Here is a 14,229-nt window from a genome sequence, read left to right as displayed (position 1 = left end):
TGGGTCGAAGTGTCGCAGAATAGGAGGTGACGTGAGGATGCGGCGCAGTTCGTCGAAAGCGTCGTCACAAGGGGGAGACCACGCCGAAAGATCACTAGAGCCAGCGAGGAGCTTGGTCAAAGGAGCGATGATGGTAGCGAAATTGCGGACAAAGCGCCGGAAATAGGAACAAAGGCCGATGAAGCTTCGGAGCTGTTTCATGGTAGTTGGTTTTGGGAACGCGGAAACAGCTGTAAGTTTGGTGGGGTCGGGAAGAATACCGTCCTTCGAAACCACATGCCCTAGAATCGTAAGCTGCCGAGCGGCGAAGTGGCACTTCTTCAGGTTCAGTTGCAGTCCCGCAGCGGAGAGGCAAGCAAGAACTTGCTCGAGGCGGGTTAAATGGGACGCGAAATCGGTAGAAAAGATGACAATGTCGTCTAAATAACAAAGGCAAATATTCCATTTGAGGCCTCGAAGGATCGTGTCCATCATACGCTCGAAAGTAGCAGGCGCGTTGCAGAGGCCGAAGGGCATGACTGTGAATTCGTAAAGGCCGTCGGGCGTAACAAAAGCCGTTTTTTCGCGATCGGCCTCGGCCATGGGCACCTGCCAGTAGCCAGAGCGCAGATCTAAGGAAGAGAAGAATTCTGCTCCCTGTAGGCAGTCTAGGGCATCGTCGATGCGCGGCAGAGGATAGACATCCTTGCGCGTGATACGGTTGAGACGGCGGTAGTCCACGCAGAACCTGATGGATCCGTCCTTTTTCTTCACCAGCACAACTGGAGAGGCCCAGGAACTGCTGGACGGCTGGATTATTCCACGCTTGAGCATATCGTCTACCTGTTGATCAATGACACGACGTTCGGAAGATGACACACGGTATGGACGCTGTCGCAATGGTGCATGTTGACCGGTATCAATACGGTGGAAAACTGCTGACGTTCGACCCAAAGAAGGCTGGTTGTGGTCGAAGGAGGCTCGAAAACGCTGGAGGAGTTGGACAAGCTGTTTCTGCTGCACAGGCGTAAGGTGGGAATCGACAGCTTTGCAGAATACGTCGATAGGATCAGCTGTGTCAGTTGCAGAAGTGATGGCACAAGGCAGAAGTGATGCCGTGTCTCCAAGCGTTGTATCGTCGAAAATGTCAGCAAAAGTAGTGAGGCTCCCCAGACATTCGCCGCGTAGTAGGAGCGACGGGCAAGCAGAGACGTTGCATGCGTAAAGTGCCGCAGAACCATTGCAAAATTTGATGACGGCAAACGGGAGGACGAAGGTTCGGTGACGCGCACTCGTTACAGATGGTTGAAACAAAACAGTAGAGTTAGTGGCAGCAGGCGAAAACACAGGCACTAGGACGGCGGACAAAGGCGCGATGTGGACGTCAGCTGCGGCAAACACTTTAGGGGGACTGCGGTCGTCGAGGTCAGGGCACGGATTCGACAACGTCAGTTCAGCACGAGCGCAGTCTACGAGGGCCTGATGGGTTGAAAGAAAATCCCATCCTAGAATGACGTCGTAGGATGATCGCGGAAGAACGACAAACTTGACGGCATACCGAACATCTTGAATCACAACACGAGCTGTGCACTGAGCCGAAGGCGTGATGTAATGCGATGTCGCTGTACGCAGGGCAAGATTCGTAAGCGGCGTGGTCACCTTTCGCAAACTGCGGCACAATTTCTCACTAATGACAGAAACGACGGCTCCTGTGTCGACAAGTGCACGTACGGCGATACCTTCGACTACTATATCAATTTCGTTGGGCGGATGAAGAGGTCTTGAAGAGTTCGACGACAGCGCAGTTCTTGCCTCCGGAACTGCGGCTGTCAGTTTTCCTCTCGTGCGGGGCTAGGTCGGCGAAGCATCGGGGAGATGGATCGGCGACGGGGCGAAGACGAACGGCGTGAGTCGAAAGGGCGTCGAGGGGAAAACGAGTCAGCGACAGCCGAAGAAAGTCGTTGGGAATGCTGGGCAGCCTGATAATTGGCGGAAGCCACACCGTCTTGAGACTGGAAGCTGCGACGTCGACAGTAGCGGGCTATATGCCCCGCAAAACCGCACGCGAAACATATCGGCCGATTATCAAAGGTGCGCCATGGGCTGACGACAGAAGGTCCGGACGGCGAAGTAGGATGGGGTACCACAGTGCGTGTGGGCGGCGGCCTCGTGTAGAAGGATCCGGTGGCCCGGTAGGCGCCAGAAACAGATGGAGCCTGTGGTCTGGCAGCGACGGCCGCGTAGGTCAGCGGTGCAGTGGCAGGCGGTGATGGTGGTAGTGCATGCGCGACTTGCGCCTGAATGACCTGACGAAGACGTGGTTCCAATGGTGTCGCTGGTTCAGGTATTTGGGCGACAAGGGAAAGTTGACGGGCAACTTCCTCACGGATGAACTGCTTGATCTGTGGCAGTAAAACGGTGTGATCAGCAGCGACGTCATCGACAAGGGCGGAAACCTCAGCTGTAGCCTCGGCAGCATGGCGCGTCGAGACACGCTGTTTTCGCAACTCGTCGTACGACTGACAGAGTTGGACCACATCGGCGACAGTCTGAGGGTTGCGAGCGACAAGCATCTGAAACGTGTCGTCGTCGACTCCTTTCATGATGTGCTTTATCTTGTCCATTTCGGCGAGAGACGGGTCGACGCGCTTGCAGAGGGACAAGACATCTTCGATATAGCTCGTAAACGTCTCGTCCCGGCGCTGGACTCGGCTACGCAAACGCTGTTCCGCGCGAAGCCGGCGCACGGCGGGACGACCGAAGACCTCTGTGATGGTTGCCTTAAAGGTCGACCAGTTGGTGATGTCAGCCTCATGGTTTTTAAACCACAGGCTGGCCACATCAGCTAGGTAAAAGCGCACGTTGGTGAGCTTGTCGCAGTCGTCCCATTTGTTGGAAGCGCTTACGAGTTCATACTCAACGATCCAATCCTCGACGTCGTGCTCGTCGTTGCCGTGAAATACGGGCGGGTCGCGTTGCCGTGGCACACCTGTACAGAAGACTGTCGTTGTGGTGGCAGCAGCTTGCGAAGGGCCAGGAGCAGTCATGTTGAAAGGTGATGGTAGTGTCCGATTGCGAAGTTCCAGGATGATGGGAACCCCGGCTCCTCCACCACTTCAAATGGGGGTGTTTTGCTTCAAGCAGGTCTACACGTTGCGTCGCGGAAGGCTTCTTGCAAGTCAGGTCAGGTTACCAGCGAGCGCGAGCGCGAGCGACAACCACAGCCACCGATTGTCGTCTTTTTCTTTCACAACAGCAGAGCGTCTGTCATTCGCATTCAGTACAATATATATATATATATATATATATATATATATATATATATATATATATATATATATATATATATATATATATGTGTGTGTGTGTGTGTGTGTGTGTGTGTGTGTGTGTGTGTGTGAATGTAGACGAACGCTGTTTGTATGCATCCGTGACGTATCTGATAGGGGGAGGCCAGTCAGACATATGGACGGCAGATATGCTTAAAGCAACTTTTCTTGTGAAGAATAAATATTCAATATGAGTATTGTTCATGCAGCTTGAACAACAACCGCAAACATTTGTTTAAATTCTGTCAAAATTAGGTGCAGTAGAACAAGCTTATTCATTTCATTACGGCAGAAATCGTGGCACACTGACGTGTATCCCCGGTCGCACGTAGTTAAAGCACTATCGGATCATATAAATGAAACAGTATGCCTTCCTGTAACTGTCGATGTTTCAGCGTGTGGTCAAAACTAGAATTTTTGCTTCAATAATGATTCAAGTATTTTTTAACAGTTAAATAACGTTTATATTGCAGGAACATTATTGTTTCGGTTAACTTAAACCAAACAGGAGCAAGTGCTGTTTTACATGTGGGAACAAAGAGTAAGTGGTAGTGTTCGTGCTCTTCCTTAGCGTCGTACTAGCCAACATTCATTAGCATTAAGTATATTTTGAGATTATTAAGTGGTGGCAAAGCCACGACGTATTTACGAGGCATATCGTATAATGGACGACAGCGCATTAATTTTTGCATCTCGGTTTGTTCATATACCATGCACTCAAATCTAGGTACAAGGGCGTTTCTTTTCTTTTAACAGCGAAGCAGTTCTTGGTAGAGCCTTTCATGTCCGGGATCCGTAGTAACACTTGTAGGCATCATAAATGGGTATGCGCCCCTAGACATTGGGTAAATCCCGCTTCTCACCACTGGTCTACTAACCATGAAGGCAACGTGAAGGGTAGTCTGCAAAGACTGACGCTACTGCACCCTTTTAAGCCGCCGCTTCTTATATTCTATGAAGTATTGGGGTCGTAAATGATGGCTACATATTTTAGTGTAGTTTGAAGATGTATAAGGAGACCAATTATCCCGCCTTATACTTCAACCACCTCCCGCGAACGCCAGCGGCAGCTGGAAGTTAATGGAACGACCGCCGAATAGGGTATTAAGGTTAACGCCTTAGATTCCCCATCAAACGCGAAAATTGACCGTCGGCGGCGTCAACACGAGTAATGTAAGAAATCATCATTAGGTTATGGAGTCATCTTATGACGTCACACATCATAAAATTTCGTGACATCATCGTGATGTCACATAACGCGACGTCGTCACATTACATATTCGCTTGGTCCAAATGGGCCGATCGCGGAGGCAGTGCATAACAAGCTGAGGTGCAGAAAGCTTACAGTACCTCAGACCCTTGACGGTGTAAGAAAACCACGTTAGGTGCAGAAATATCTCAGAGGGAGGCAGGGGATGTTCAACACATTGACTGGGAAGAAAAGGAGGATGGCTTTCACCTTTCAATAGTCTTAGATGAATACATAAGAGACCCTGTGATTTTTTTTCTTTATCAATAAAGGGAAATAAAAAAAAGAGAGTCGTGGTTTCTTTCCGTTCAATTTGCGGAGTCGTATACAACAGTATGACATACTAAGGCATGTGAATGACGTGGTAGCAACAGCCTGAAATAGAAAATAAAACGCGAATACTATCAAAGTCGAAGGCAATTACCGAACCGGCAGTACGGCCAGACAGACTACCTGCGGAATACGCCTAGTGGGGATGCAAAGAAACGCGAAAATGCGGCATCTGCATTCTTTGCTGTTTCGCAATTATAAAGAAGTAGTTTCAGCCTGGATGACAGGTGAAAAGACGTAGCCATCCATGATACAATCAAAGACCATCCAGCATATTTTTATTGCCACCGCGGTCAGAGCGCGATGAAAACAGCGCGCCGCTATGTTCGCGTTTCTTTCCACCCCCCTGTACTTCTGAAAGCCTGCGAGAAGCCCCAATGCAATTAAAGTGGGATGCAAACACGAATTCATTATCTTCGTAATACCCGCGGCCGTTCAGTGCTAGCTTCCTACTCGCACAGCGCTACCACGCGGCAGCGGCGAGCGGAGGCGGAGCGCGCGCTCGACGGCCCGAGGAGAGCCCAGACACTGAAAAAAAATTGGCCGCGTATCTGCGTGCTTCGCTGCAAATGTCGTCTAAAGACGATAGAAGAGGCGCTGCGTGAGATATGGACGTCATCTGGCATTACGTCGGTAAACATGAGTGCTGTGTTGCGGGCTGGTAGTCCCGGCGCAGCGGCAGGCGAAGACTAGCGGTGACCAACGCGACCGGTGGGGACGCCGGCCAGCCCGAACACGCTGTTTGGCGCGATGCGCCGAAGGAGAAGAAACGTCCGCACTCAGCGAGTACTCTCCACAAACTCTCTTATTTACACGTCGCCTGGGTAAAACAGGAATGCCAGAGCGGCGCCCTCTGTCATTCGTACAATGCAATGCTGAATCGAAACCGAAACACAACATGAGCTTGTGCAGAGGGCACGGAGGAAGACAAGTTTCAGCGCAGTAGCATTTTCAGTGCAGCTAAAGAAAGTAGGGTCTTTGAAATTGCGTATCTATGTATTTTCCAGTAAAGGAACACACCATCTAATACTTACCTAATGATGTTGCGCCTCAGATATGCGTAATATTTACTTTTTGATCGACAACATTCACAAGTATGCACAGCCGTAGCAGTTCAAGATGGGTGGGCGGTAAGCAAGTGGTTCAACTTTGGCCGGGTGCCTGAACCGACAAACAGAAAGACAGACCAAGATTTCTGCGTTTGAGTTCCCCAAGAAAGACTATCGTCTTTAATAGAGGGGGCGCTCAACTGTCTATAAGAGTGGTATAGTCAAGATGCAATAAAACCATACTACCACCTTAAAGCTTAACAAAGGGAGCAGCGATACAACATATCTTAAAGATTTGCAAACCATAGAAATGCGTCAGCCTGGCGAAGGGAACGTCACCAGATTCGCTGTTTCATCGGTGTCATCGAAACGGAGATGGTTGAATTTTTTAACACGAAAGTGTTTTATGCCGGGGTCCACCAAGTACACCCGTCACGGATATGACGTTGTTAAAATGGACGCCAACGGGTGAGAAGGAAAAAAACCAAGAAAAAGATACCCCGCTGGGAATCGCACCCACGACGTTGCGGCCGCGACGGCAAGCGCCCGATGCCCTACCGACTAAGCTAACTCGGGAGAAGCTAGCCACGGCGCGAACGCGCCTTATATCTTTCACACATTCTCTTTCGCGGCGGGCGGAGCGGGGCGGTGCCGCCGTCTGTGAGATGTGAAAAGAACTACTGCTTCACGATCGACACTTACTAGCGCTTACTCCGAGATTGCACGCGATATCGGAGGTCATGGTTAAAACGTCTCGATACCAGAGAGGTAGACTGGCCGCGCTGGCGTCGCCGAGGCACCCTCGACGCAGTTCCGTTCTTTGCCTTTGGCTTCGTGTTCGCGTGCGTCGGCTAATCGGAGTAGTGCAGCTTCCCCGTGCACCAACGGGATTTCTCCGCCGACGACTGCTTCAAGTGCGAGAGCACCGACTAACAAAACTGCTGCAACATGCGTTGCAGAAATGTCGCGATTTCGACGGGCGAATGTCGTGCCTTGGTGGATTGAGAGCAGTGCCTGCGAGACAGAGGCCAGCGGGACGCACGCGTTTGCTGCTCAGGCTACGAACATCTACCTCCCGTGTCTGAAGCGCAGTGTGTGTTATGTATGCATGAGCACAGGCGTCGGCTACCCATTACTAGAAAGCGCACACCGTGCCGTTTCTCCCCTTATTGACGACGCTTTGAAGAAGTGCATACCGGGTACCAGTGTTGATTATGAGCTTGTTGATATCATTCTTACGCGGGATTCACGGTTCTCTGTGTCCAAATATATGTTGACACCGTCACCTACCAGAACGGTTTCATCATAATCATGGGTGTTAGTCGTCGCGTAGAGACATGCTGTCAACATTGGTGCATCCACGTCAAACGGTGCTATAGCTGCCAAACACGAATAGACATTGTACAAGCTCTCATATATCACTACACAATAAGCACTACTTCTGTGAAGACACGTTTCACTTTCGTGTTATACCGTTTCCTATGACGGAGGGATCATCCATGTTTTTTTTGCATTTCTTTCAAAACTGAGAACAATTTTCCGGTCATTTCCTTTCATTTTTTTAAGACTGCGTATCTTGCTCGGTGATTTTCATGGTTTTGTTGTCTGCATGGATGCAGCACTGTTATCGTGCAAATTCACAGAGATTTCACGCATGCCCAGCACTTAGTTTTTTCATGGCTTAATACCCTTGTGTCAGCCTAGGGTATCGTAAGAGGGACATGAGTCTAATTGACTTCTACGTCTTTCCTTCGTTTTTCTCATCTTTCTCGTCCTTAGATGTTTGCTTCACATGACGGGACAAACGGACATTGAGCTCCATGATTGCATTTCTTCGCGCCCGTGCTGTAATTCCCTTTTACTTCACTGAATATTGAATATAAGTAATCACAGACCCTATATTACTGCGTACACTTCAGTGATATATTTTTGGAGGAAGAAGTAAATAGCTCCAAATAAGCTGGCCTGGAGAAACCTAGTTCCAGCACACTTGCTTTTGTTATGACTTTAGTGACAGGCACTTGCGGCCATCTACGTAGATCCGACTACTATAAATGCATAAAACGCAGAACCAGACAGCGTACTTTGATACTCTAAATATGCTAAGAATTTTTCACATTACTGAACTTTTTAAGAGAGCACAGAGAACAAGAGAGAGAAGAGAGAGAGCAAGAGTACGAAAACTCGGCAAGTCAGTCATGGTAGCGTGATGAGCTGCAAAATAGAACAGATGAACGAATTGGATGATGTTAAGAAACATGCCTGGCACATGTTAGCCATAGTATCAAACTGATTAGGTTAACCCTTATAAAATATGCTGCATTATTCTACGGCGCACGTATGCGCATAGACACATTTCATCTGAACATAAGTACTTTCTGAGTCGCAATGCACAAAATTTCACATCTTTTTCACTCATTTTCCACATTGCTGTTCATATAATAATTACGGTATTTATGTAAACTGAAGCTCATAAAGTAGTTTTGCAATACGTGACAGCATGATATTGAGTTCTCTTATTTGAATTAACAAAGACTGTATATCTTTGAAGGACACTAAAAGGCTGCGTAACAAGCCGGGCGTTTATTTTCAGGTAATAGCGAAATAGAAGAGCTCGTGAAAGGTACCCATGATATTGTGTATGCGGCGCATGACTGCATGATTTTGAGGACAACGACGAGTACTGAACGTAAGTTCGTGTATGAACAAAAACCTCTGATACCATCGTTGGTAAAATTTTTGGTTGATTGCTTTTGTTAGAAAGAGGAAAATATTAATTTCTCTCGGCGACTGCACACGGTGTGTTCATACACAATTGTATGAAACATTTTCTGATACCGACGTTGTCGCGTTTCAAAGTTTTGAAACTGTAAAAATTGCAGAGACCAAAAAATAAGCTTCAAGAGCTAAAAATTGTAATGTAAATCAAAGGAGCCACCCGGAATCAGCTAACTCATGCAGAGGCTTTTATTATTATTCGCGACGAAGCGCGATATTGCACCGATATGCTATTGCCATGCTCTCGTCTGTTCATTTTCGGCGCTAAGAACGAAGCACAAGAAATAATGAAGCGCATAGAATTAATTCAAGTGCACATGTCTGCACATGAATACATTGGGAGACCATTCACTGCAGGCCGTCGTTTCGAGGAATTTTATGTAAGTTTCGTTTACCAGAAGATTATGTAACCTTAAGACCGTGACTCCCAACATACTTCAGCTGTCAATATAACCATTTTATTGTTGCATGAACTGAGCTATGCGGTGAACGCAAAAGCAGCTACACTCGTTCATGGCATGTTACAAGGAAGTTTCGCTGCACTGCGAGCTAACATGCAGAAATTGACACGTTGAGCCGTATTGCACTGAAGCTTCAATGCAGCATTATTAGCACAATTTGTGTGGTTGACGCCGATTTAAATCACAAGCTTTCTCGGTTAGCTCTTCTACATCCTGCAGTAACAATATGGCGGAAAAATATTTTGTTACTTTAGGATAATGTCCCGCGCGCGCGTTGTTACAGGGTGGGTACTGCACACGCCGTCACCCCCCCCCCCCCCTATAACCAAAATAGGAGCCAACGCCACTCAGGCTAAAGATCGTGCACTACGATTGATAACAAGAAATACGTGCATTACCGGGAAGACAGACAATGCGTAAACTTGGCCTCATCGCCAGCCTACTTTGACGTATGCTGGCCAACTTAGTGACTGCGATTTGAACTTGCTGATCAGATATGCTAAAGGACAAAAAGAACGTGTTGTGCTTCAATACAACTTAATGTTCCTAATAATCCCTGAAATATATATGCTTTGATTTACAAAATTCTGAATGTGCCAATCTTTACAAGAGCTCCTTTATAACGAGGTAGGTCCTACGGTCAAGACAAGTCGGTATAAATTAAGCATTATGAGATCAAGGTAAACCCAAGATGTTATTTTTACGCATCGTCAGTTTGATTTAAGCATATGGAAGTTATGTTGCGGTGATTGGTAGTGCCGTTATTCTTGCTAAAAAATATCTACACTGATCTAGGCTAGGCCAACAAACTCGCACTTCGCGTACAGCGAAACTTTAGGTTACAGCTTTGTGGAGCCTCTAGGCTCATTACTGACAATGTATACAATCTTCGTAACATGGTGCATACGCTACGCTTTATCTGACGTATCCGCCCCCTCATACGCGTGAACGTTTTCTAATTTTAAGCACACCCATGATTTTGTTACAGACCTACCATTTTTTTTATTCTGAAACAATAAAATAAGATACCGCTGTCTCGTCATTCGGTTATTGAGTGTGCCCATGATTCTCGAAGTGAAGACAGCAAGGGACGCATGTGAATTCATCCAGACAGTTACTCATGCGAAGAGCAAGTGCATGGGATGTCAACTCTTGGGTTTGTTACTTGCTTATGGGTTGATTCACATTTCTAGCCGATGACCTGCAAGTTTGGGTCTGTTAGAACACACGTAAGAAAGCAACATCTGGAGGCGACTCTAATCCTTGTCTTAAGTGTCTGGTATTGGCGCTCGCACCTCGGCGATTGCGTACCACGGTGTATTCTTTGGAATGAGCTTGTGTTTCGTCGCGCTGCAGAATTGTATCTCGAAGGCCACGTGGAAGGAAGCACGTGGTAGAGATCTGCTCCGGCAGGTGCCGCAATGATCCTAGCTGCTCGTAAGGAAAGCGTCGGTCCTTTCAGTGAACTCATTCAGTTAATTTTCATTAGTTCGCCTGATAGTTATCTCGCCTTTATCATAGGAATATATATGCTCCTACATCGCATGTATCGAAAATAGCTCCTAAACTGAACCAGAACCATCCATTTCGTCCCAGTTTTATTTTTAAAACAAGTTTTCTGAATATTCGGAAAAGCGGAAGTGCTCAAAAAAAGAAACAAGGGTGTCACTCGTTACGCATGCTGCTGAAAAAGTAAAATCAAGGAAATGGAGCGACGTTAACCATACGGACGTCCCTTTTTCTGCATTAGTATAGGTCTGTTGGTAAAGTATTTTTGAAGTGCAAAGTAATATGATGGGTGGCCTTGTGGTTAAGCTTCCATGAGCCCTCGGACCGACGTGTTGGGAGCTGCGCAACACGCCCTCGTACACCTCAGTATTATTTCGAGTGATTTTCCATAGGCACAACTGCATGACACGTACAAGAACCGCTATTTGCTTACGAAGGTAAGATGTATTAAGGTACAGGTGCGGGCATTGGAAGGAATAGGCTGCGGAGTTGGGCTTGGTATTTTTCTGGACTCGCCACAAAGATACTCTCGTCGCTTTTCAAGGGATTTGTATGCTGGCGGGCATAGCACCCTGTCTGAACTGTGGCATTGAGTGATTTCCTGGCAAATAACCGAGCGATCGTCCTCTCATCCAAAGTACGCAGTTGCTGAATCCTTGAGCCACTGTGTGGGCGGCTTCGTTGACGGGTATAGGAAAAGGGTACTTGATGCAAAAATGATTTGATCTCTTAGACTCGACTAAAACGGAAACCACCTCTACAAGTGGAAAGAATGAAAGACTTGACACTTCAAGTAGTCTAGCAACACCTTCGCTGCTTTCTGTGCCACCTACAACTAAAATCCAAGAATGTGGACTTCTGAAGGTTGCCTAAATTTAGAACTTACTCAGCTCCACAGTGGTTAAGACATTGCCTACTTGAGTGATGTACATCAAATTGTCATAATGTTTCGTATTAACCGCTGCGGGCGGCATTACGGGCTCTTTGACATTTTATATTGAACGTACCGCTGCACGCTGTTATCATCCTAAACAAATACCCAAAATTGATAACGGAATTTTTTGAGTTGCAATAAAGAGTTAGTTGGCACTCCTCACTTGAACAAATTTATTTCCATACAGCGCGATTAGTCCTGAATGCCACTCTATATGGGTGAATAATAAAGGGCAAGAAATTTCTAGCCTGATGTGACGTTATTCTGTAATCCAGTCTGATATCTATTACTATATGCGAATTGAAACTTAAGCTAGTTGGCACGAATTCATCATGATTTAAGCAGCGCACTGACGGACGAGGACAGAGAAAAGAAGGTGCACAACACGGGCGCTCGTGTTATGCACCTTCTTTTCTCTGTCCTCGTCTCTCAGTGCGCTGCTTAAATCATGATGAATCTAGTATTACTTCAATAAATGTTTCTACGATCAAAGTGCCCTCCTTGAAACCAGAAGTGCTAGTTTTCGCATGGTTGTCGGTGGTTCTAAGATAGCTCCATGTCGTTTACAGTTTTGCATCCACGTAAATGAATGTAAATGTTGGTTACGCAATTGCTGCTGTATTTGAGTTACTTACCTCTGACAAAGCGTGCTGATTTCGTTTCATTTTGGACGGACAAACACACAGCAGGAAAAAAGCGATTACCTAGGACAGTAAGCATTCTTTCGCTGTATCTGACTGCGCGTGGAAGCTGTCACAAAGAGATCAAGATAATTACAGTAATGTCAGCAATATTCTAGCAGTTACGAAAACTAGCGATTCCACGGCAAGTTCATCTCTCTGCATACACCTAGCAGTGGAATGATTTGCCCGAGAGCTCTATTGTATTGGGGTTTTTCTGAATAAGGAATATTGTCAGAAATTATGAGATGTAGTATTTTGTGTATACATGAACGCAATTTGCTCACTCAAGTTTCCCTCCTATATTTTTTGGCTTGCTGGTATCTTTAATAAAAGTGTGATGAGCCTTGATAGCAAATCCATCAGGCTGTACTCAAATAGACATTTCCAGAAGTGTTGCCACAAAAGCTTGTACCTGGCTTTATGCCGCTAATAAAATTAAGATTCTTCTCACTATTACGCACGTGGATGAAGGATATGTGGTTTGTCCCAACATGGGGGGACTTTATTCGTACCTTTATTGTGCCCCGTCAACTTCACGAATATACTGAACACCTAATACATCTTCTACCACTGGTAGGATCAGTCTGTGCTCTGCCAAATTGAGTTGAAACGTTAAATGACGTTTAGGACTCTCAATATCACCGAGCAACACTTCGATTAAATGAAAAACGAAAACAACAAAACAAGCAGGTTACCCTTATGTCAGTCTGCACAAATGCATGAAATGCAAGTTTCGGGTTTGAGATATGCATATTAAAACTATAAAGGATGGCGTACTGCAGTTCATAAGCTTTAGTCAGTTTTGGAATACTTGCAATCGAAATGGTTTGTGTCGTGCGCCAACATATGTACCTAGTTGAATTTACATGATTCTAGCAAACATATCAGATTGCAGTGTGTGATTACATGATTCTAGCAAACATATTGCAGTGTGTAGCTGCCAGCTAACAATCTACTGAATCATCAGAATGTAGTAAATATAGATATTTATGTAAAAAGAATATATCATATCTGCTGAAAAATGATCTGCCGTTCTGTATTGCTTTTTCAGAATCAATGTGTACTGCGTGGATTCCAGCAAACACCGTTACACATCTACACGCTCGCTGCAGATACGAATTCATTACTTCATGCAAGTCATGTGCCGCACGCACAAGTGGCTCGTAGGCAACAATGAGGACCCTGTACACCAGAACTCCACAACTAGATGAATGTATAGCACACTTTTCATCCTTGCGTTATGCATTTCCTCAGTAATATACCAATGTAGTAATACACCGTCAAAGAAAATAAGTCAGAAATATGTAATAGCAGAAAGCATATCTTTTTGTTTCCTGCCGTTTCTTGTATGACATGCCCGCACGATGTGTTCCTGAGCTTTAAATATTAAAGATCCATAAATTGTTTGAGAATGACGTCACTCTCATAAATTGCCTACGAGGCGCAAATCATCTACTAATGGCAACACACGTTTCCGCAAAAATTACGTAATTTTATTACTCACTTTACCCAGTATTCTTCTATTCTCGGTTATAAGGCAAAGGTAGATGCCACAACAGACCGTTTCCTACTTTTCAATAGCAGATACGTTAAAAATATTTATGGTACAATTACTTGTTCAAACAATCTCATTATATACGTGGCACCGTGAACCAACCGTAATTTGATTGCCTTGAGACGTAAAAAAGTCTGTAAACACGATGTTTTTTCAGATATTCCGCTTGTCGATGAGATTATACTGACTGTCTATTGGTACCGTTCTTTATGACAATAACCACAGCCAAGGACAGCAGGGTGGAAACATTTTCATTGCCACGCTTTCGAGGAGGCCTTTCGGGCATGGTCTAAGTCATTGTCCAGGAGACCTAGGGCGCGGACGGCGTTTTCATCCATCTGGAAGTACCGGACTAAGCTGAGCAGCACAGCCT

At 46.1% G+C, this 14,229-nt stretch overlaps 1 protein-coding gene across 1 annotated transcript in view; it reads left to right on the top strand.

Moving 5' to 3' along the window:
* LOC119400883 (uncharacterized) overlaps window positions 1-13,872 on the top strand; it is a 43,099-nt gene extending 29,227 nt beyond the window's left edge. Inside the window, exons 6-8 of the mRNA XM_037667778.2 lie at window positions 3,782-3,849; window positions 8,530-8,625; window positions 13,353-13,872. Coding sequence (XP_037523706.1) covers window positions 3,782-3,849; window positions 8,530-8,625; window positions 13,353-13,468 — 280 coding nt within the window. The 3' untranslated portion in view covers window positions 13,469-13,872. The remainder of the gene's footprint in view (window positions 1-3,781; window positions 3,850-8,529; window positions 8,626-13,352) is intronic.
* The last annotated feature ends 357 nt before the right edge of the window (window positions 13,873-14,229 follow it).

This window comes from Rhipicephalus sanguineus, chromosome 7 (genome assembly GCF_013339695.2).
Source record: "Rhipicephalus sanguineus isolate Rsan-2018 chromosome 7, BIME_Rsan_1.4, whole genome shotgun sequence".
Taxonomy (NCBI): Eukaryota; Metazoa; Arthropoda; class Arachnida; order Ixodida; family Ixodidae; genus Rhipicephalus; species Rhipicephalus sanguineus.
Note: the sequence above shows the minus strand (reverse complement) of the source record. Positions and strands in the feature narration are given on the sequence as shown.